General features: G+C 46.9%; 1 protein-coding gene across 15 annotated transcripts in view; it reads left to right on the top strand.

The window, feature by feature from the left end:
• Positions 1–21,534, top strand: part of CAMK2D (calcium/calmodulin dependent protein kinase II delta) — a 268,870-nt gene that overhangs the window by 197,392 nt on the left and 49,944 nt on the right. For all 15 annotated transcript variants that reach the window (XM_060186075.1, XM_060186077.1, XM_060186074.1 and 12 more), the window contains exons 7-8: positions 10,469–10,571; positions 17,876–17,959. In XM_060186075.1, coding sequence (XP_060042058.1) covers positions 10,469–10,571; positions 17,876–17,959 — 187 coding nt within the window. The remainder of the gene's footprint in view (positions 1–10,468; positions 10,572–17,875; positions 17,960–21,534) is intronic.

The raw sequence follows: 21,534 nt of genomic DNA, 5'->3' as shown, positions 1-21,534 counted from the left end.
CACAGCTAATGTGACAGCTTTGGAACAAAAGGAGAAAAAGCGGGCAAGAGGAGCCAGTTGTTTTCTGGCGGGGAGGAGGTGAAGCACGAGCAGCTCTGAAAAATCACACGTGTGTCCCAGCCCATTTCTTGGGATGGACCATTAACCAGGAAATGAGCTTCTTGATCCAGTGACCTATTTCTAAGTCGGATTTTTCTAAAACAAGGGGATCCCCGCTCTAGCTTAAAAATCTGGCAGGGTCCTGACTGTCCTGAGGTGTGGTCCCTCCGCTACAGCAATATGTTCCCCTGACCGCAGGTGGTCGAACTCCAACCCCAGCTGGCTGCTGGCTTGGCACTCTGGCCGGGTCTCTCTGAGGGTGTACAGACAGTGAGCATCCGCTTGGAACTAACACCCGCCCCCTGGTGTTTGCATGCAGTCATTGCATTCAGCAGATCCCGGAGGCCGCTCTCCACTGCCATCAGATGGGCATAGTCTATTGGGGCATGAAGGTGAGTAACACCTCTGAGAGCAACCACCACACGCCTCAGGACTGTTCAGCTGCAATCATGCCCGTGAAGGCAAAAAGGGTGAGCGGTGAGGTGGCTTGGACCCATCCTGCCACCTCTCTGGCATCACCTGGAGTGGGCACTGAAGACCCCAGCAAATCCCAGTTCACCCTGAGAGAAATCCTCTCCCCAGCACCCCGAGTGCTGCCTTCCTCCTCAGAGTGACTGGGGCACCGTGTGACCCTGAGTGGACCGTGTTACTTTGGCCCTGCCCAGGCTCACACATCCACAGCCAGCACAGGGCCACCTGGAGGCATGCCCATAGCAACCACCACTGTGCACAGAGCAGAGGTCAAGTGGCTACAAGTGGCTACATTGAGTTCTACCCTGAGGCACAGAGTCAGGGCTAAGGAGCCCCTTAAGGACTGACCCAGGAGCTCTGAGGACCTCCTGGCTCTGTGATTGTGGACATCCTTAGGGAAGATAGGAAAATGTAAAGCAGACTTTATTTCCAAGTAATATTCCCATGATACTCACACACACACACACACACACACACACACACACACACACGGATATATGCTACTATGTCTTTTCCTTTAAAAAAATATATATGTTATCTGTTTGATAGAGACAGAGAGAAATTGACAGGGAAAGGGGAGCTAGAGAGGGAGAAACCAAAAGAGGCACCTGCAGCCCTGCTTCAAAGCTTTCGCCCGTCAGGTGGAGACTGGGGGCTTGAACTCATGTCCTTGCACATGGCAACATGTGCGCTCAACCAGGTGCGCCACTGCCCGGCCCTGTTATGTCTTCTCTAAAAGATATATCTGAGAAAGAGGGAGGCCAGCCAGAGTGCCAGCCTATCCACTGTGGTGCCAAGGCTGGAACCTGTGGCCTCACAGATAGATGTAAGTCCTGAGCTCTGCAGTTGAGCCATGGTCTCCGCAACCCATCTAAGTCTCTCTGCTCAACCCCTGCCCCCCCCCCCATGAGAAATCCGTGGCCCAGTTTGGAACACTTCATTCCGTTATGTATTCTCGAGAAGCCGAGGATGAAAAAAATCACCAAAATTCTCTCCCGGGACCAGAAAAAACACATTTCATGGTATCAGGATATGGAACGGCAGGGCCAGCTGAGCTGTGTAAATGGAGCCGGCAGTGGCCAGGCCAAGGGCCTGGAAGGACTGTGCCTGGGATAACACAGGGGCCGTGAGCTCTGGTTAGAAAGTAAGGCAGAGGAGCTGGGTGGCTTGCCATCAGGAGAAGTAGCCCGCTGTGTCCCCCCTTCCGATTTCGCTGCCCTCTGTTCATTCTGACTGTAGAAGACAGGAACTCTGGATGGAATGAGTTCTAATAGCTTGGTTTCCTTCCACCCAGGGATTTGGGTTGACAGCAGTTGAGTCTGGTTCCCAAAGCTCCTTCAGTAAGGTCACTCTCTAAACACACTCAGAGTCCCAGGCGTGCCCCTCATTCTGCCCGGTAGACAGACTGCCTCCAGTGGTCTCTGCTAGGAGAAGCATCAACTCCTTAACATGGCTACTCAACAGGCTTCCAGTGCAGTGGTGCCTTCATTTTTCTCAGACCATATATTTTTGTTTGCAAATGATGATCCGCATGCCAACTTGTGTCCAGCACAGATGTCTGGCACGCAGTCTGATTTGTCCCTTTCTGTGTGAGAAAACCACAGGGCGTGTTGGTTTATCTTCACCAGAGTCAGCGAAGGGGGCGAGAGCTGGCAGGCTGCTTCTCCTGCTGTGTCTTTCTAGAGTCTCAAACACTGGGCCTTCTGCCCGGTAAACGCAGGATGCATGTGCCTTCAACTCAGCAAGGAATGAAGTTCACCCAAAGTGGATTCATGATATGAAAGGCAACACTGAATAAAATCGATTGGGTAAATAGAGAGGTTAGCTCTGTTGTAGCTCGCACTCGACTGAGCCATTGGAACAGCAGAGTAACTGCCACTCTTTGGCGCTTCTTAGACAGTGGAAGGCAGCAGATGAAAAAGTGTCAGAAGACAGCAAGAGGAGGTGGTCCTGGCAGGTGGGGCCAAGCAGAGGCAGTGTGCTGAAGTCCCAGGGTCACGGCCTTTGTCTAAGGCATATCTAGGGATCAGTAGTGACTGTGGGTCCACATGTATTATGGAGAACCAGCAGAGGGGACCCCAGTGTGGGTGGCGCCATGGCTCGGGAATAGGACTTTGGTCAGGAAGGACGTGCTTTAGAGGCAGACCCACATAGCTCAAATAGTCATGGTGGCTCCTCTGTGCTGGGCCCTCCTATGAGCCCTCACACCTTTATGAGGGAGCCACTGTGCCTGGCGCCAGGCTTCCCCAGAAGGAGTTAGCGGAGTGAGTGGCAGGACTTTCATTGCTGCCACTTCTCAGTCCCAGTGGCTGCGTGCAGTGAAAAGTTTCTAGACTCCAAGAAGGAGGCCAGTGAAGGAACAGTCCTGTGACCCGAAAAAGATTGAAGAGGTAGTTGTTTTGGGAAAATGGTTCCAAGGTTCAAGAATAAAACATTAAAAAAAAGAAAAAAATGAAAAGAAAAAAAATTCATCCCAGCTATAGCTCTTTCAGAGCCATTTAAAAATCCGAGCCATGAGGTCACAAGAATAAGGTACAGCTAGCACAGCCAATGTGATGTGATGGAGGGAGAGCATAGTTATATCATCTGGGAACGGAGGAGTACAGAAAGTACACATGTTCTACTTAGGAAAACTGAAATTAGGAATTTTTAAAAAAATTTTATTTATTCATTATTGGCTAGAGACAGAGACAAATTGAGAGGGAGAGAGAGAGACACCTACAGCCCTGCCTCACCACTCCTCAAGCTTTCCCCCTGAAGGTGAGACCAGGGGCTCAAACCTGGGTCCTTGCACATTGTAATGTGTGCACTTAACCAGGTGCGCCACCACCTGGCCCCTGAAATTAGGAATTTATCTGTTTTTACCAAAGCACTGCTTATCCCTGGCTAATGGTGGTACAGGGGATTGAACCTGGGACCTCAGAGACTCGGGCATGAGAGTCTCTTTTCAGAACCATAATGCATATCTAGGAAATAGGTGAAAATGTGGCCTGTGGAGAATGAGACATGGGAAAGAGTGAAATTCACTTGCCACATTTAATTTGGGTCATATCAAGACAGCACAAAGGGCTTAAAACAGGCTCTCTATCCAAAGTGGATTGTTGTGATTTGGTGTTGGATCTCTGGGAACTGCCAGTTGCAATTGCAGGCGTCAAAAGAGAACAGCCAGTTGTTGTGCGTTTCTCGAGCACGAGCCCAGGGTGTCTGAACTCTGAGCATGTGCCACAGAACTGAGCAAGGAACATGTGCTTGAACTGACTGGAACCAAGGGGCCACCAGCTCAAAGCTCCTTTGAGAAAGCCACAGGGGAGTGTGTCAGTGCTGGTCCTCCATAGAGGAGAATGTGTCTTAGCTGCTGCCTGAGAGTCAGAAAGAGGTGCCACTTTTGTCCCCAGAGATGCAGGACGGTCAAGTCAAATGTGTCTTCTCACTTGTAAACCTGGAGCGTAACATCTCTGCACAGTGGACAGAAGTCAAAGACAGCTCGATAGCTGCGCTTTTCTAAATAACTGTACCTCCAATAAGCGCTTCATGAGTTCCAAGTGTATCAGAAACAGTTGCTCAACCACTTCATGAACAGCGTGAAGTGTCTGTAGGACTTTAAGTGGGAGCAGGAAGCTTCATGCCTGCAACAGAATCTCTCCACAGCAAGCCAACCCTTGCAAATTGCCTCAGCCAAGAATACTGATTAATGAGCTTGCCCTTTGGAGAAAGGTGTCATTTTATGACAAAGTCCTCAGATGAATGGATGGAGACAAGGAAGGTGGACTGATTATCAATCAAGAGGTAGGGAGATAGTTCACCAGAGATAATACTGGATACCTGAGGGTGACTTTCTAAAGACTTATTTCTTAGGTGTATGTTTTGCATTTATAGTCAGAAGAGGAAAGAATTTATGTTGTAGGAGGTTTTTGACAAGCATCAGTTTATCTTGTTAACCCTGGGTAGTGTGATATATATCAAATTGTGAATTCTTCATTTGGAGTGACTTTAGGAGCAGGGTGAATTCCACTTTCCTCAGAGCCCAGTTCCAGAGAAAAGTTTAAGAAATGGCTGTCACCTGACACCAGTTTAGGAGTTGGATCACTTCCTCAGTCTCCCTTTCTGGAGAGTCTGCTGTATTTCAGGCTGTGGGGAAGCAGTGGACAGTAGGCACAGACCCAACAGAGGCTGTTTCCTTCCATCTCCCCAAGAGTGTGTGCTGACAAGAAAGAAGGCAGGCCAGGGGCACCAGCAGAATGCACAGTGATGCTTGGGAATCCCTGTTCTCAATGGAACCCATGCCTACCACCGTACATCATGACTGGCTGCTGGAAACCTACCAGGCACAGGGCAGACGCACAGGCATCCACTTCCTACAGAAATCCAAAGCAAGAGTCACTGTGCTGGGCGCCTGCACAATGGACTTCTACCACATGAGCTGGGGGCAGGGCCAGCTCACCAACCAGGCCTTTCAACTCCGCAAATGTCCATTTGATTTATTTCTCAGAACTTCTGTTCACGCCTCCCTTGGCAAAGGAAAAACTGACAGAAAACACACCAAAGCACAGTCTGGTTCAGTCTATGTGGAGATGGAGACTTTCCAGTGAGGAGAAGAAAACACAAAAGTCAACCTCACTTTCTTTTTTTTTTAAAGTGATTTCCAGACAAGAAGGAAAGAACCTCACGTGCCAACAGTGGTCATGTAAACCATTATTACCCCCATAAAAAGATTTAAAAATAATAATAATAATGTAGGCCAGGAAGATAACACAGTGGTTATGCAAAAGACTTTCAGGCCTGAGACACCAAAAGCCCCAGGTTCAACCCCCAGTACCACCATAAACCAGAGCTGAGCAGTGCTCTGGTAAGAATAAATAAATACTATAAAAAGAGTCATAAAACTGACAGCTTGATTTTCTTGAATAATACTTATTTTTAAAAGCATAAAATAACAATAAGGTGGGCTAGAGAGAGAACTCACCAGGCAGGGCATGTACCTTACCCAGCACATGGCCCAGATTCCAGCTCCCACACCACAGGACAGTACCACAGCACTAAGGGAAGCTCTGTTTATTCCCAGTGTTTGCTTTTGGTTAGAGAAATATCTATACAAGGACAAGTCTGAGATGTGACTAATAGAGAATGTGACCATCACCTTTGCAGAGTCCGTTCCTCAATAAGCACTCTGCTCACACAGAAACGCACATGATGTGTGCTCATCTCAGCATGTCTGTGAAGGAAGGTTTAAGCTCTGTCCTTTGCACAGGCCTTCCCACTGCTTCACTTGGAGATTGGTAGAAATATTTAGGAGTAATCCAGGTGAAAGTGAGACCTGGTTAGTGAGACAGAGGCATTCCTTCCACAGAACATCTGTAAGAGGATGAAGATGAGGGCTAGAGTTTGGAACATCTGGCTGAGCGCACATTCACCATGTGCAAGGACCCAGGTTCTGGTCCTGCTCACCACCTTTAGGGGGGCTGCTTCACAAGACTTGAAGCAGGTCTATAGGCATCTCCCTTTCTCTCTCCCTGTTTACCTCCCACCCCCACCCCTTCAATTTCTCTCTGTCCTGTCAAATAAAATAGAAAAAAAGAAGAAGAAAAGAAAAAGGACAAATGGACTCTGGGAACTGGAATCATAGTGCTAGCACCAAGCCCTGGTGATAACCCTGGGGGAAAACAAAAAAAAAAAAACAAAAGAGGACAGGGGCAGGGAATCTGGCTTCATCTTTCAGAACCTTCCCCACCTCATTGAGAAATGAGAGCTTTGAGCGGTTTCTTCATCTCCCTAGTCCCTTTGAAATGTTTTACTTCAATGCCAACAACTTGCAGAGGTCCTCTGAGACTTTCGGACAGTCTAAAGGAAGTCTCCAGTGAGGAGGCGGAAGCTGCTGTGCCGCTGAGTCCAAGTGCAGCCCTAGGCTCGCCCACCCACCATTGCTGCTCCCTCCAGCCCATGTGCTACAAACAGCTGCTGACACTGGGTCTCATGAGGAAGCAACAGGGTGGGGAAGAAGCTTTTGGGTGAGACTGGCACGAGAGTCTTTAAAACCCGACCTCAAAAGTGGGTTGCGCCACAAGGTTTTGAGGGTGATCTCAGCATGCCAAGATGGACTTCCCAGACTGCACTTCACCATGGGGCACAGACCTTCTCCAGGCCACACACACTCACTGCTCTGCATGCTGCTACAGCCAGTGCTCTGGGTTGTGTGAGGTACACATGAGCGTGGATACTGTTCTTTGCAGAGAGGAGAGCTCCTCCGGTAAAACCTAGTGGAGTTTCTCTCTGTGTCTTTCTCTCTTTGCATCTCTCTCAAAAATAAAATAAATAAAATACTTGAAAAACAGAACTGTAAAAAAAAACAACCTGCGAGTCGGGCGGTAGTGCAGCGGGATAAGCACATGTAGCACAAAGCACACGGACCGGCATAAGGATCCCAGTTCGAGTCCCCGGCTCCCCACCTGCAGGGGAGTTGCCTCACAGGCGGTGAAGCAGGTCTGCAGGTGTCTTTCTCTCCCCTCTCTGTCTTCCCCTCCTCTCTCCATTTCTCTCTGTCCTATCCAACAACAACAACAATAACTACAACAACAAAACAACAAGGGCAACAAAAGGGAATAAATAAATATTTTTTAAAAACATTAAAAAAATCCTAGTGGAATTTAATTTTTACCAGTACTACCTTGTACTAGAGCGTATGATGACCAAATTGATCTAATGGTAACTAGCCTCAGGACTCTATGAGCTGCGCATGTCTGCACAGTTAACAGCAGCCAAATGGGGCATAAGCCAACATCTTTGTCCTTTCTCTAAATCCTCTTCGTAGCAGCTGTAGGAGATCCATGTTTTTAGCCTCACCTTACTTAATTGCTTTTTCTTTTAAAATGCAGTATTGGAATAGAAACGGGTAGAAGTGGGGAGTTGGGCGATAGTGCAGCAGGTTAAAAGCAGGTGGTGTAAAGCAAGGGCCAGCGTAAGGATCCCGGTTCGAGCCCCCGGCTCCCCACCTGCAGGGGAGTCGCTTTACAGGCAGTGAAGCAGGTCTGCAGGTGTCTATCTTTCTCCCCCCCACCTCTGTCTTCCCCTTCTCTCTCCATTTCTCTCTGTCCTATCCAACAACGACGACATCAATAATAACTACAACAATAAAACAACAATGGCAACAAAAGGGAATGAATAAATAAGTAAAAACAGGTAGAAGTTCCTTTTTTAAGGAAGTAGCCCTTGCTTAACAGAAAAACCCTTCTTTTTCAACTTTTCTGGAACCTAACTATTTTGATAGTATTCAGAATCTGGACCCATTTGCCAGTGAACTTGGCAGCACTATCTGTATCTTTAGTTGGAGCCCCTATGAGTGGTAGAAGATGCTAACAAGATTGGTCAACTGGGCTTATTCCAAATACCTGTATACCAAAAAAGCAAGCCTGCATGCTGTCTTTGACTGGTTTGTGGAAGCTGGCAGTTTGTAAACAGTTTGTAAAGCACATACGCCTTTGAGAGAGTATTTGCTCAGCCTCCTTTTCCAGTTCTGCAGTCCTGAATTCTGTATCTTAGAAGCCAATTTCAGTGTGCTTGGGTTTTCAATCTATACACAGACTCCCCGTAGCCTGCCTTCTCCATGCATAATTGCAGCTGAACAGTTCTCACAGGTAGAAAGTAAAAAACATGGATGCAGGCAGAGCCACATTTCCCTGGATTTCTAGGACCCTCAGGAACAGTCCTTTAGGTCACCTCTCGGTGCGAGGAGTTGCCCAGCCACTCAGAGGCTACTGATAAAAAGACCATAAGGTGTTCTGTTTCTTCCGGAAAGGGCAGACATACAATGTTGTTTAGGGGGCCAGTGCCTGGCACACAGCCCGGGAGCATTTTGGCTTAGTAGTAAGAACAAAAACACATTACATTTTTCAAAAGTTGATTCGTTGATGACACTGGTATTTGCCCAACAGACTTCAATCCCTCGTGAAGTAAATGACCTCCAGTACTTGTGATAACCTAATGTGACAGGCACACGCTCTTGGAAGGAGTCTGGCTGACACAGCCCACCTGTGGAGGGAGGTACATCAGCAGAAATGGCTGATGCCTCAATGCCTTCACAGGTGGAGGCGGCAGAGAAGCGGAAGGGTTGCTTCCAGTTGGAGGTGGTTTTTCCATGCTGTAAACCCATAGCTGGAAACTACCTGTCGGTTACATTAGCGAACACATGAAAGGATTGAACGGTAAACTTCAGACGTGACAACAGAGTGTCCAATAAGAACAAAGGAACATGGTGAGATAACACAGTCTGCCTCTAGACCACCAGAGCTCCGAGTCACATTGAAGGTTAGGTTTCCCCCCAGACTCACTCACCATAGAAGGCTTTTGTATGCTTGAGTCATCTGCATCCCAAAGACCAAATTAAGTTAAATATTTAGTCTTGAAGGAATCCATTAGCCTCTTCCAGCTCCCCAAACATTACAAAGGCTTCTTCCAGTGACCAGTTAATTGGCTGAATAGTGGATCTGATGGCAGTGAGCAGCAGTGGCCTGAAGAAGACTGGTACTTGGTTCCAACTTACTCACCTATGCTCTCTCCTTTCTGCTAGACTTAACCTCGCCCCTTCCAAGTCCTGCCTCTGAGTCTTCGCTAATGTGCATGGCTGGCTTACTCAGTACATTATTGGTCTAGGCCGTGTTTGTAAAAGGTCAAAATGACCACCAGTAAGAAGGAAGTAGCCAATTTCATGAAATCCATTGTTTGTCAACCTGTACACCACACCAGTTTGACTTGAGTTTTTGGCATTCAGACTTGTAGAATCCACTGTTTCCCAATTTTTTTTTCAGTCTGAGACACACCTCTGCATTTATTGAACCACTCTCCCGTGCATGCCTTCACTGATCTGACTTTCTGTTGGTTCAGATACCTGGCAGTGGTAAACTTCACTGTTTTTTTCCGTCCCTCTTTTTTTTCTTAACCCCCCTCTCCTCCCATTGCTCCTTAACGTCTACAAAGGTGGTGCAGAGAAAAATCAGGATTGTGCCCTGGTAATGATTTTTTGAAATGTACTGTGTGCTTCAGTGCCCAGGTTGGGAAACAGTGAGATAAGACACAACCTAACTTCAAGTCTGAGTGATTAGTTCTTGAGTAAGGATAATAAATAAATAAATAAAAGAAGGAAAATTAAAATGTATTTTCTCTCATAGTATTCTGAACATGAAGATACATATATAAGTAGTGCTTTGAGTCACACTTTGGAGACATGAAAATCCTGCCTTTAATAAACAGCTTTTATGGGGGGGGGGAAGCTAACTTTTAACATTTGGCAAATTGTGCACTCTTTCTGCCTTTAAGGATAAACAGATTCTTAAAGACAGCAATCTTAATACATAATTCAAAAGACGACTCCCAAATTTCTGCAGGAACTGTTTGGAAACATTGAAGAAGCAAAATCACTCCGTTTGGGTCCAAACTCTTCATGTCAACTAGGATTTAATTTGCACACTTTCATTTGCCAAGTGTCTGTAGATTGGGCCAACTCCCCTCCTTGCCTCGCCAAGCTTCCCTCTGCTGAAATGCCTGCGCTCTGTTCAGCTTCTGAGTCCCTAGCCATGGCCAAGTCGGGGCATCCACTAGCTTAGAGAAGCATGTGAGCAGGTCAAGACTGGTGCTGCATTGATTCAGTCTCTCCCCACGGGTGCTCTCCCTCCCGCCCCACACTCTCTCAGTGCCCTTGGGAAGCCTGCACACATGATTGTTTGTAATTGTTTTCTAGCTGTATTTACCCTGGGAGCTAGGGATGACAGTCTTCGGGAGAGAGGACGGTGCATGACTGTTTCTGCTTTTGTTCTTAACCCCTGATCTTGTCAAATGTTGTCTTATTCTAAATAGCCACTCAAAAATAGGTCCTTACTCCAGTCTCTCTTTTTCTCCCTTCTAAATAAAGCCTGAGAATTTGCTTTTAGCTAGCAAATCCAAGGGAGCAGCTGTGAAACTGGCGGACTTTGGCTTAGCCATAGAAGTCCAAGGAGACCAGCAGGCATGGTTTGGTGAGTAAGCCCATCTGTGTAACATGTGCTCCCCAGGCTCAGCCGCACCCCCCCACCCCAGACCCTATGGAAATGTACCTTCTACACACCTGACCATCATATGGCTTTGATTTTATCAGCAATAAAGAGTGCAGAATCTAGAAATAAAGTAGGGGAAGGTATTCTTCAGAGAGCAGTGAGTAACAAGCTGATGGTTTTTGGTTGCTTTTGTTTTTGCTGAATGGGTGTGTGAGGACATAGATCCTGTACAAAGAATGAGCGTGATTACACAATTCAAAGAGCACTTTTTTTTTTATTTAAAAGGAAAATGTTCACTCCAAACTTTAGAGGTACCCAAAACTGGAAAACACAATTGTTTACCTCCTCTGTGATCCTATTGTTACAGCTATTATAAGGTTTTAATATCTTTATGAAATATTGTCACAGTATATAGTCTATAAATTAAAGATCCCCATGCAGTGTTTACATGCTTCATCTCATCTTCCTGCTCCAAAGTACACACACATACTTACCCTTTGCTAACTTTTAAACTTCAGAATGATGAAATTTGTGTCATTACGATTAAGGAAGCGATGAACTCTAAAAAAATCTGCATTTCTGCCAGGCTTAAAGATTGTGTTTTGATCTCTCTCTCTCTCTCTCTCTCTCTCTCCCTCCCTCCCTCTCTCTCCTTCTCCCTCTCCCTCTCCCTCTCCCTCTCTCTCTCTCCCTATCTTTGTCTCCCTCTCTCTCTGTCCATTTCTCACCACTACCCTGGTTTTCATGTAAGGTTCAAAAATATAACCTCTCCCCAGACACTCCCCTTAGTTCTTTTCTGACTTTTGTTGTGTTAAGGTTATAATGTTGTCTTAAATGTCTCTTCAGTTCTTTCTCACTACTTTCCCCCTGAACAACAAGTAGAACAAGAACTCGAGGGGCCTCACTTCTTTCCTTGGCACACTCTGCTCTGCCTGCCTCGCCTGCAGTGCACCCAGAGCTCTGCCATGCACCGTGTCTCTCTCAGCCGCCCCAGCTGGTTCAAGGAGTGGATGGCATGGTGCCTTCTCCTTCTTTGGTCTTAAGTCTGCATCAGGACTCCATTTTCCGCTGCTTATCCTCTGTGAGGGACTCAGAAGGAATCATCCTCTACCCCTCTGATTTCTTAAGAGGTTGGACAAATCAACAAGAGGAAAATAGAGAGAAATTTACTCACATGCTCACATACTTCTCATCTGACCTGGGAGAGACACCATCTTTAGTTAGCTCAGCTCAAGCGGTGAACTTTGGGAAGGAGAAAGAGAAGGGCCATTGTTAGGGAGTCAGCAGGGGAGGAACAGTAAAACATCTACATTCTGCCTTCTCCACTCATCAGATCATCCTTAGGAAACATCCTTATCCCTCAAAGGCAGTTTCTATTCTGCCTGTAGGGTGCCTCCCAAGAAGGTAAGTTGTTGCCAGAGTCAGACTTGGGAGTGGCAGGGTCCTGCTCAGCTGTGCCTGGTGCAGTTAAGACTTGACTATTATTCTTGTCTATGGTCCCTCCCCACCATCAGCACCACCTTTTTCAGTAGGTCTTCCCAACCCTTCTGCCCCACCCCCATGAATGTAGCGCCTCCCAACCTGGCGTTTGCTCTAAGATATCTGGATGCATGAGTAAATCTGTTCCTGGTACTTGCAGACTGAAAGAGGGTCGAACCTGGGGTTAGGAACATAAATCTGAGGTTCAGGGATGCAGTCTTTGTACCCTAGGAAGAACGTGGTCCTCACAGGTGAAGAATGGGTCAGTAGCAGGAGTTGGGGTCCAACAGAAAGTGACAGGGATGTCCCAGAAATGGGCAGAGCAGGCTACTAGAGCTCCTGTATGGTTAACTAGTTAACTGTGTGCACAGTTAACCTGTTCACCAAGCAGCGTGGAAGCATCAGAAAAGAGGTGCACACGAGGTGCTCAGGAACATTACAAAGGAAGAAGCGTGAAATCTTGGGGGGTGGTGTAGGGAGAGGTGGTGATGAAGGGTCTCCTGGGAATTGCGATCAGGCTTCTGCCCTCCTAAAAAGGAAGAATTTGTTCATTGACCCGCTAGAAAACAGCTTCAGAGACAGAAGGATCCACACATGCCAAAGTGCAGAGGCAGAATGTCATCTTTTCCTACTTACTTCAGGAATACCAAGAAGCGGGAGTCAGGTGGTAGCATAGCGGGTTAAGAGCAGATGGAACAAAGCACAAGGACCGGCTTAAGGATCCCGGTTCTAGCTCCCGGCTCCCCACCTGCAGGAGAGTCACTTCACAGGCGGTGAAGCAGGTCTGCAGGTGTCTATCTTTCTCTCCCCTCTTTGTGTTCCCCTCCTCTCTCCATTTCTCTCTGTCCTATCCAACGACTACATCAATAACAACAACAATAATAACTACAAGAATAAAAAAACAGCAAGGGCAACAAAAGGGAATAAATAAATAAATATTTAAAAAAGAAGGAATCCCAAGAAATTCTATAGAGCTCACATGTAAAACAGATTAGCTGATTGGGTGATGATAGCATGTTGTATCCTTTTAAAGGGTTTGGTTTTTCTTCTAGACACCAAGAAATCTGATAACATACTTCTGGCAGAGCAGAGCACTAGCCAAATGTGCTATTATGCTGGCCCATGAGGAGTCATTGCTCAAAGCCATCCAGTCCCAGAGAAACAAGGACAGAGTAGGAGTGCATGTCCCATGTCTTCAGGGCTTCAGAACTGTCTTGCTACCATTCTGGCTTGTCGCACTGTTGCACAGAAAAAGTATGCCGGGAGTCAGGCAGTAGCACAGCGGGTTAAGCCCACATGGAACAAAGCGCAAGGACCAGCGTAAGGATCCCGGTTAGAGCCCCTGGCTCCCCACCTGCAGAGGAGTCGCTTCACAAGAGGTGAAGCAGGTCTGCAGGTATCTATCTTTCTCTCCGCCTCTCTGTCTTCCCCTCCTCTCTCCATTTCTCTCAGTCCTATCCAACAACGACAACATCATCAACAACAACAATAACAACAATAAAACAACAATGGCAACAAAAAGGAATAAATAAATTTTAAAAAAAAGAAAGAAGGAAAGAAAAGGTATGCCACGGCTTTCCTCACAACCCAGCACCCATTAGAGCCTTGACTTCTGAGAGGTGCATGTTACATGCTAAGATTCAGCAGGCCAGAACTATAGAGAAAATCTCCAAGCTGAAGAGAATGCACACACTTTTGATTTATCTATTTGCCAATTCTACTCAAGTTCACGTAAAACTGCTCCGTAACCCCACGAAAGATTAAGAGTGGGTAGTCTATTACCTCTCTTTAGGGTGTACTGTGACATCATAGTTTTGGTTTTAGGAGTAAAGGCAGTTTTGCATGCTCATGACCTGCTGTGCTGTTTATCTACTGTTATCTGCCATCACACTCTCTAGTATTTGATCTTTTCTTTCAAAAGACAACATTTGGAGCTGGGTGGTGGCACACCTGGTTAAGCGTAGATGTTACAGGGTGTACGGACCCAGAGTTTGAGCCTCCAGCCTCCACCTGCAGGGGGAAAGCTTTGTAGATGGTGAAGCACTGTTGCAGGTGTCTGTCTGTCTGTCTCTCTCCCTCTCCATCAACCCCTTCTTCTAAATTTCTGGCTGTCTCTATCAAATCAATAAAGATAATAATTAAAAAAAATCAAAATACAGGTGGTGCAAAGTGTAAGGACTGGCGTAAGGATCCCGGTTCGAGCCCCCAGCTCCCCAGCTAGAGGGGGTTGCTTAGCAAGTGGTGAAGCAGGTCTGCAGGTGTCTGTCTTTCTCTCCCCCCTCTCTGTCTTCCTCTCCTCTCTCCATTTCTGTCTGTCCTATCCAACATGATGACATCGATAATAACTGCAACAATAAAAAAGGGAAATAAAAGGGAATAAATAAATATTAAAAAATCAAAATACAGCATCAACATTTGGGAGTGATGGGGAAGGAGAGCCTTTCTATTTGAACGAGGGTGAAAACTCTTTTCATTATAAGCAATGCCACTGTTTCGGAGTATTGCCTAATCCTATTAGAGTAGACACATAAGTACGGACACTAAAATAACAGGAGGCATTCCAGAATGTGTTTATTCTGTTTGATTATTTCAGTTTTTGTCAAAGTAGTTTTTCATAGAATTAGGGGACCTCATGATTTTGAGAGAAAGAAGGAAAAAAGGCTTACACAGATACAAGACAGTCATTTCTTTACTTAAGTTTTTAAATGTTTCTTTTTTACACTATTTATTTATTGGATAGAAACAGTCAGAAATTGAGAGGGAAGGTAGTGGGAGAGAGACACAACCCTGCTTCACCACTTGTGAAGCTTTCCCCCTGCAGGTGGGGACTGGGGCTCAAACCTGGGCCCTTGCACAGTGTAATGTGTGTACTCAACCAGGCATGCCACCACCTAGCCCCAAGGCAGTCATTATTTTAAGTCCTAATCTTCAAGCTCAGGTGTTTGTTCTTCCCATGTCCCCTTCTCAGTCTTCCTGGCTCTGCTCTGAATACAACCCCAGTGGCTGCAAACACCACACTGCCTCACTGTAACTAAGATGGGTGGAAAATTATCAGTGAAATATCCAGGTAGACCGGTGTCCCAGGGGACTAGAAGTGTTACTTCTAAACTGTTTCAATTTTTTTCTGTTAAAGGAGAAAATATAGTTACCACAATCTTGCATCATGAAAGACTGATTTTGCTCTTTTTTTTTTCCTTTTTTTTTAATTGGGGGTTTCGTGTTCTACATTTGACTGTGAATACAATAGTTTGTACATGGATAACATTTCTCAGTTTTCCACATAACAATACAACCCCCACTTGGTCCTCTGTCATCCTTTTCCAGGACCTGCACTCTCCCCCCCACCCACCCCAGAGTCTTTTACTTTGGTGCAATACACCAACTCCAGTCCAGGTTCCACTTGTGTTTTCTCTTCTGATCTTGTTTTTCAACTTCTGCCTGTGAATAAGATCATCTCACATTCATCCTTCTGTTTCTGACTTATTTCACTTAATATGATTTCTTAAAGCTCCATCCAAGATGGGCTGAAAATGGTGAAGTCACCATTTTAATAGCTGAGTAGTATTCCATTGTGTATATATACCACAACTTGCTCAGTCACTCATCTGTTGTTGGACACCTGGGTTGCTTGTAGGTTTTGGCTATGACAAATTGTGCTGCTGTGAACAAAGGTATACCCAAATCTTTTTGGATGGGTATGTTGCATTCCTTAGGATATATCCCTAGGAGAGGAATTACAGGGTCACAGGGTAGGTCCACTTCTAACCTGCTGAGAGTTCTCCAGACTGTTCTCCACAGAGGTTGGACCAATTTACATTCTTTTTTTTTTTTTATGAAGACTTGTCATGATTGCATGTTGCCGTGGAAATGTTGCTAACCGAATGGTCCTGTTTCCTCTGTTTGGTTTCTCAGAGTGAGAAATGCATGAAAGCTATTGATCTGCTTATCTATTTAAAGATTATTTCCCTTTTATTGCCACCAGGGTTGTCGCTGGGGCTTTGTACCTACACTACAAATCCACCACTCCCTGAAGCCATTTTTCCTTTTATTTATTTTTATTATATGGGGAAGAGGGAAACTGAGAAGGGATGGGGAGTTAAAGAGGGATAGAAGGAGAGACACCTGCAGACCTGCTTCACCTTTCCTGAAGCTTCTCCCCTGCAGGTGTGGGGCTAGGGGCTTGAACCCAGGTCCTCAGGCATGGTAACATGTGCACTCAACCAGATGTGCCACAGCCTGGCCCCTGTTCTCCTTGTGTCTCTCTATGTGTTTTTGCAGAAACTTGTAAAATAGTGCGTGTTTTTTTGTTTTTTAGGATTTCTATTTGAAAAGTAGTATTTTGAGACACAAGAGCAATATCCCGATTTTTGATACAAGTTGGTAATTGAAGCACCCCCATCTGTAGTCTGTTCTACCTAGTGTTGGAAAGACACCAGCTGGTGCCATCTAGCTTTCTCCCCACAGCTCTTTCTGAAGTGGAAAGTCTAGCTGATACTTGCTTGGTGGTGACTCATCTGAATTGTCCTACGTTTTCTCTTCAGCTGTAAATCCACTCAGAGCCTGGATTAGTACACAGCGAGCTCTCGGGTCTGTTTGGGGCTTCTTCCTTCTCCTAAGCTCTTCAGTCAGCCTGCACTCCGCCCAGCCCTGTACCGAAATAGCCTCACTCTGGAAGATACTTACCCAGCATTTTTTTACTCTACACTTGCCCTGGGCAGTCTGCTCCGGGCTTCCATTGTACTGTGTGGGTGCTGCCTAGAGTAACCTCATGCAGGTTATCGTGACCAGCTGCCCTAGTTTTTGCAAGGTCCCAACCCTGTCCATACTCTCCTCCTTATTTTCATTTCATTTTATTCCCTCTCCTAGATGTGTGTGTGTGTGTGTCGGGGGGGGGGGGTGTGTTAGGGACTAAAATGACCAAAGGAAAATTAGCAGAACTTATGCACACTTTTTATTCCATGCCATTATTTTAATTTTTATTGGGTTCTCCTAGAAAAGAAATAGACTAGACTCAGGGCTTAGATACCATTTTACCAAAGAGTGACAGATCAGTTGCAGAGACATAACAGGACCTTGGAAAAGAGGTTTGAGTGGAGGACGGTCAGGTATGAGGGAGCAAGGAAGGAACCTATAGAGAGACACACTGAGTGATCAGAATCTGGGGGGGGGGGGTGTTGATTTGTACGGTCTGCTCCTGGGCAGTCACTTTGAGCTCATGTTGGGGTGGCATGTTCTAATACCCTTCCTAGGTTTTGTTGTTATCCCACATGAACGAGAATAACAACTCCTTACCAAGTGGCTGTGAGTCCTCAAGTCAGGTATACTGAGTTTTCTAACTCTGGCATGAGAGGAGAAACCACAGGCCACATGTATCTGCAATACCACTGAGCTCCCGCACCCCAAGTCTGCTGTTATTCTGTTTACCTGGAGAGGCAGAGAGAGCCCCAAGCTTCACTGCACCTCAGTGCTGTCCACGGTGCTCCACATGGTGCCCAGAATTGAGCCCAGGACCCCATGCACGATGCGGTTCGTGCTCCACCCTCTGAGGGTCTCTGGGCTCCAGAGATGTATTTTTAAATGAACCTTCCAGCAGGTCCCCAAGTTGTCAAGCAGGACAGGTCCATGTTGGCATTGCTGTGGAGAAAATGAGTAATCCCCATCCCTTTAGTACTCTGAGTACCTCTCTTTATTTTGACAAGCCTGGCCCATGCTGAGCCTGCCCACCCCACCCCCCATTTTCTTCCTTGTGTTTCCATTTCACATCCTCACCTCAGCTCTGACTCACCAACACCTGTTCTCCCACCCAGGTTTTGCTGGCACCCCTGGCTATCTTTCTCCAGAAGTTCTGCGCAAAGATCCTTACGGGAAGCCGGTGGACATGTGGGCGTGTGGTAAGGAAGCCTGTTTCCTCTGCCTTGCTACACAGTGATTGTGATACTGCACTCCTGCTGTTGTCACCACAAAATCTCACACTCTCACTCTCAAACTTGAGTCTTTCTACTGAGTACCTGAGAGCAGAAGCTGTCCAGCTTCAGAGCATATCAAGGCCACATGCGAGAGTGTTCTGGTCTGAGGTGGGAGTGTTGACATTGCCAGAGAATTCCCAAGCCACACTCGGGCTCCTGACCTTGGAAGAAAGGGTTCATGGTCTCCCCCAAAGTAGGGGTGTATGGATGTTTCTATCTGAGCAGTCCCCTGAATAATTTCCAGTTCGCATCAGCGACAGGGCAGGGATTCAGGGGGGAGAATGGGGAATCTTGGGAAAGAATGAAGCTGCCAGACCTATGGACAGTCAGCTCTGCCCAAGACCTGAGTATCTGTGTTAACACTTTACTTGCTGTGAGCCGAGGGATGCCCCAGGTGCTCTGAGCTCTTCCTCTGCCTGGCTCTGACTCAGAGCCTTTGCCACCTGTTCTGTAAAGAGCTGGGCCTCTGTGCACTACACACAGATTTCCTGGCTGCTGGCATCTGTCTGTGAGCCCGGGAGGAGTTGATGAGAAAGAAGGACCTGGATCTGAAAGTTCACTTTTTTGATCTGTTGGAAAAACACAAGCTGGAGACCTTGGCATTAGAGTGAGGCGGCCCCATGTGTCCCCTGCAGGTTCTGTATTCTTGGCTGCAGTTGGTTGTCCTTTGGTCTCCCACTGGGTGCTCTGGGGCTCCCAGGGTCCACTCCCCAGCCCCTGGGAGTCACTGAGGAGCAGGGCACTGTGTGTGGAGTCACAAGTGTCAAGGTCTAGACTTCTCTGCTAAATGAGCTCTTTAATCTTTCTGAGGGCCAATAGCCAGTAGCTACAAAACAGGATTATTTTACTTTCCTAGAATTACATGAGGGTCCACCGGAACATTTTACAGTTGGTGAAACGGCCTCTGAGGCAAACAGCTGTTAGGGATCTAAAATTAGCTGCAGGAGCAAAGGGCGAACAAAGCCTCATCCTGCCTGCCCTGCCCCTCCCTGCCAGGGAATGCCTCCTAAGCCCTCTGGGGAGGTAGGTGTCCTGGAGGAAATGGACTGTTGTGGGGGACAGCTCAGAGACTCCCCAGCAGGAAGTCAGCTCCCACCACACAGCTGTGTCTGCAGAGAGAGGAGCTTCAGAAGTGTTAGGGAGCGCCCCACAGGCAGGCAAAAGCTGATGGGCTTGAAGGAGTCCTGAGTGGAGGCAGGGAATGGGGGGCAGAGGCTGCACGTGCACCTGATGCTGGGGGACAGTGACCGCAGGTCAGGGCGCCAAGGTCAGCCTTCACCTGCTTCCTCAGAAGGGCATCCCCAGCCAGCCCCATCCTCTCCCCTCCCTTGCCCTCCCGTCGTCTTCCCATCCCTCTTTCTTTCCTTTGTTTCCTTCCTAGTTTCCCTCACCCTCTTCCCTCCGACCTGTTCCGTTAGTAGGAGGCTGTGTATAGAGTGCTGAGAAAACTCACCCAGTTCTTCATTTATTGGGATATTGGAGACGTCGTGATGCATTTTGGCTGCTTTTCTGGGCCAGATAGGGGTCAAGCCTATGGAATGACAGCATCCCAATAAGCAGAAGAAATGAAGGGCTCGCCTCTTAGTATACCTCCAGCTGATGTCTATGTGAACTGTGCTGTGAGCACTCAATGCAGTAGGCTCTTTGTCTTCTCGACACAGAGGAAAGCACAGAATTGCCACAGTGGCCGAGAGAACTCTGTGTTGTTCTGTTAGAAGTGTGTACTTAACACCTGCCCAGCAGAATTTTAGATCCTAACCGCTGCTGCCTTGTTATTGTGACTGCACACAGAATATGGTCTGAGCTGCACTTGGTTTTTGAAAGGCACCAGTCCATTACTGGAATGTAAACAACAGGCATTAATGAAGCAAGAACACAGCCCTGCCATCTGCCATGTGGGGCAGTAAGGGGACAGTGATGCCCTTTCACCTGTCTGCTTCCTCTGTTCCCTAATGAGATGAGCGAAGGCTGTTTACAAAAGTCACACACAATGACTGGTTGTGTGTGTGTGTTTTTTTTAACAGAACTTCGTTATACCACATGGCTTTAAACAAGCAAACAAAATGGAAACATAGAAGCCAGGCGTTGGTGTCCCCTGGTTAAGCGCACACACTATACTGCACAAGGATTGGGGCTCAAGCCCCTGGTCCTCACCTGCAGGGGAAAAGCTTCAGGAGTGGTGAAGCAAGGCTGCAGGTGTCTCTTTGTCTCTTTCCCTCTCTGTCTCCCCTCTCTCCTCCTATTTATTTTTACTAGAGCACTGCTCAGCTCTGGCTTGTGGTAGTACCAGGGATTGAACCTGGGACCTCGGAGACCCAGTCTTTTTCCATAACCACTGCTATTTCACCAGCCCATCCAGAGAGGTCTTTACCTGCTCTCAATTTCTGGATGTACTGAGGCAATCAGAAGCACCAAGAAGAGGCTCTGTTCCCATCTAGCAGCTGTATCTGGTTGACAGGTGCCCCCCCCCACCCCAGCTGAGATATGGTACAGGCGTGGATACTCATGGATCAGCAATTCGTGGCCCTGGCACTCTGCCAGCAGGCACCCTTCTCCCAAGCCTATGGCCTAGATAATTATATTCATCCTCTGAAAACTTAACTCCCTGCCTTGCTAGCTTTGAGCTCCAAGATGATGGCTCTCCCCATCGGTCCTGTAGGTCACAGTGTGGTAACTGATCACTTTCCCCATTTAAATTAGAAGGTAATTTGATTGTTTGGGTTGTTGGCCACCAGGGTTATAACTGGAACTTGCACCTGCCCAATTCTACCACGCCCAGTGAATATTTCTTTCTTTAGATAATGGGTGAGAGAGACAAAGTGAGGAGAAGAGACCCCATAGCACTGCTCCATAGCTGTGAAACTTCCTCTGTGCAGGGGCTCCCATGTGCTGAACTGGGGCTTGAACCCAGGTCCTCACACATGACCTCCTGCAGCTGCTGGCACATGCATTTTGTAGGCCTGCTCATGGTGTGCCCTGTATGTTAGGTGGCATTCCTGGGTGTCCCCTCAGAGTGTTCTCATTGGTTTCCCAGCTCCCACATTTGCTGCTTCACCTCTGCTCTCATTAATCACTAATGCAATTCAAGGCTTAATCATTTCTCCGCCTCTGGCTTTTAATCAGGTTGGAATGTTCTTGATAAAGCAGTCTTTCTACCCAATCAATAATCAGTGCTTCTCAACTCAGTAATCAGGCAGCCTGGCATCACACAAGCGCAAGTAGATGGAAAGATAATTTTCATGATCTCATTTCAGCATTCTTTTCTAAGTGCCGTGGAACCAACTGTAGCAAATAGATTTTAACTTTTTCTTGTGGAAAAGCTGCAGATCCTAAAAAAGTAAAGACAGTGATAGCTAATCTGACTTCATCCCCACCATCCTAATCACTCCTTCACCCAAGATAATTTTATTCGATTCCAAGTATCATCTCAACACATTTGTAAATATTTCAGTGTATATCTGTATTAACAGCTCTTTAAAAGCCAGAGAAATGGGGGCATT

The sequence above is a fragment of the Erinaceus europaeus genome, chromosome 2, assembly GCF_950295315.1.
Source record: "Erinaceus europaeus chromosome 2, mEriEur2.1, whole genome shotgun sequence".
NCBI classification, from domain to species: Eukaryota; Metazoa; Chordata; class Mammalia; order Eulipotyphla; family Erinaceidae; genus Erinaceus; species Erinaceus europaeus.
The sequence above is the reverse complement of the archived record's forward strand: the minus strand, read 5'-3'. Positions and strand labels throughout refer to the sequence as shown.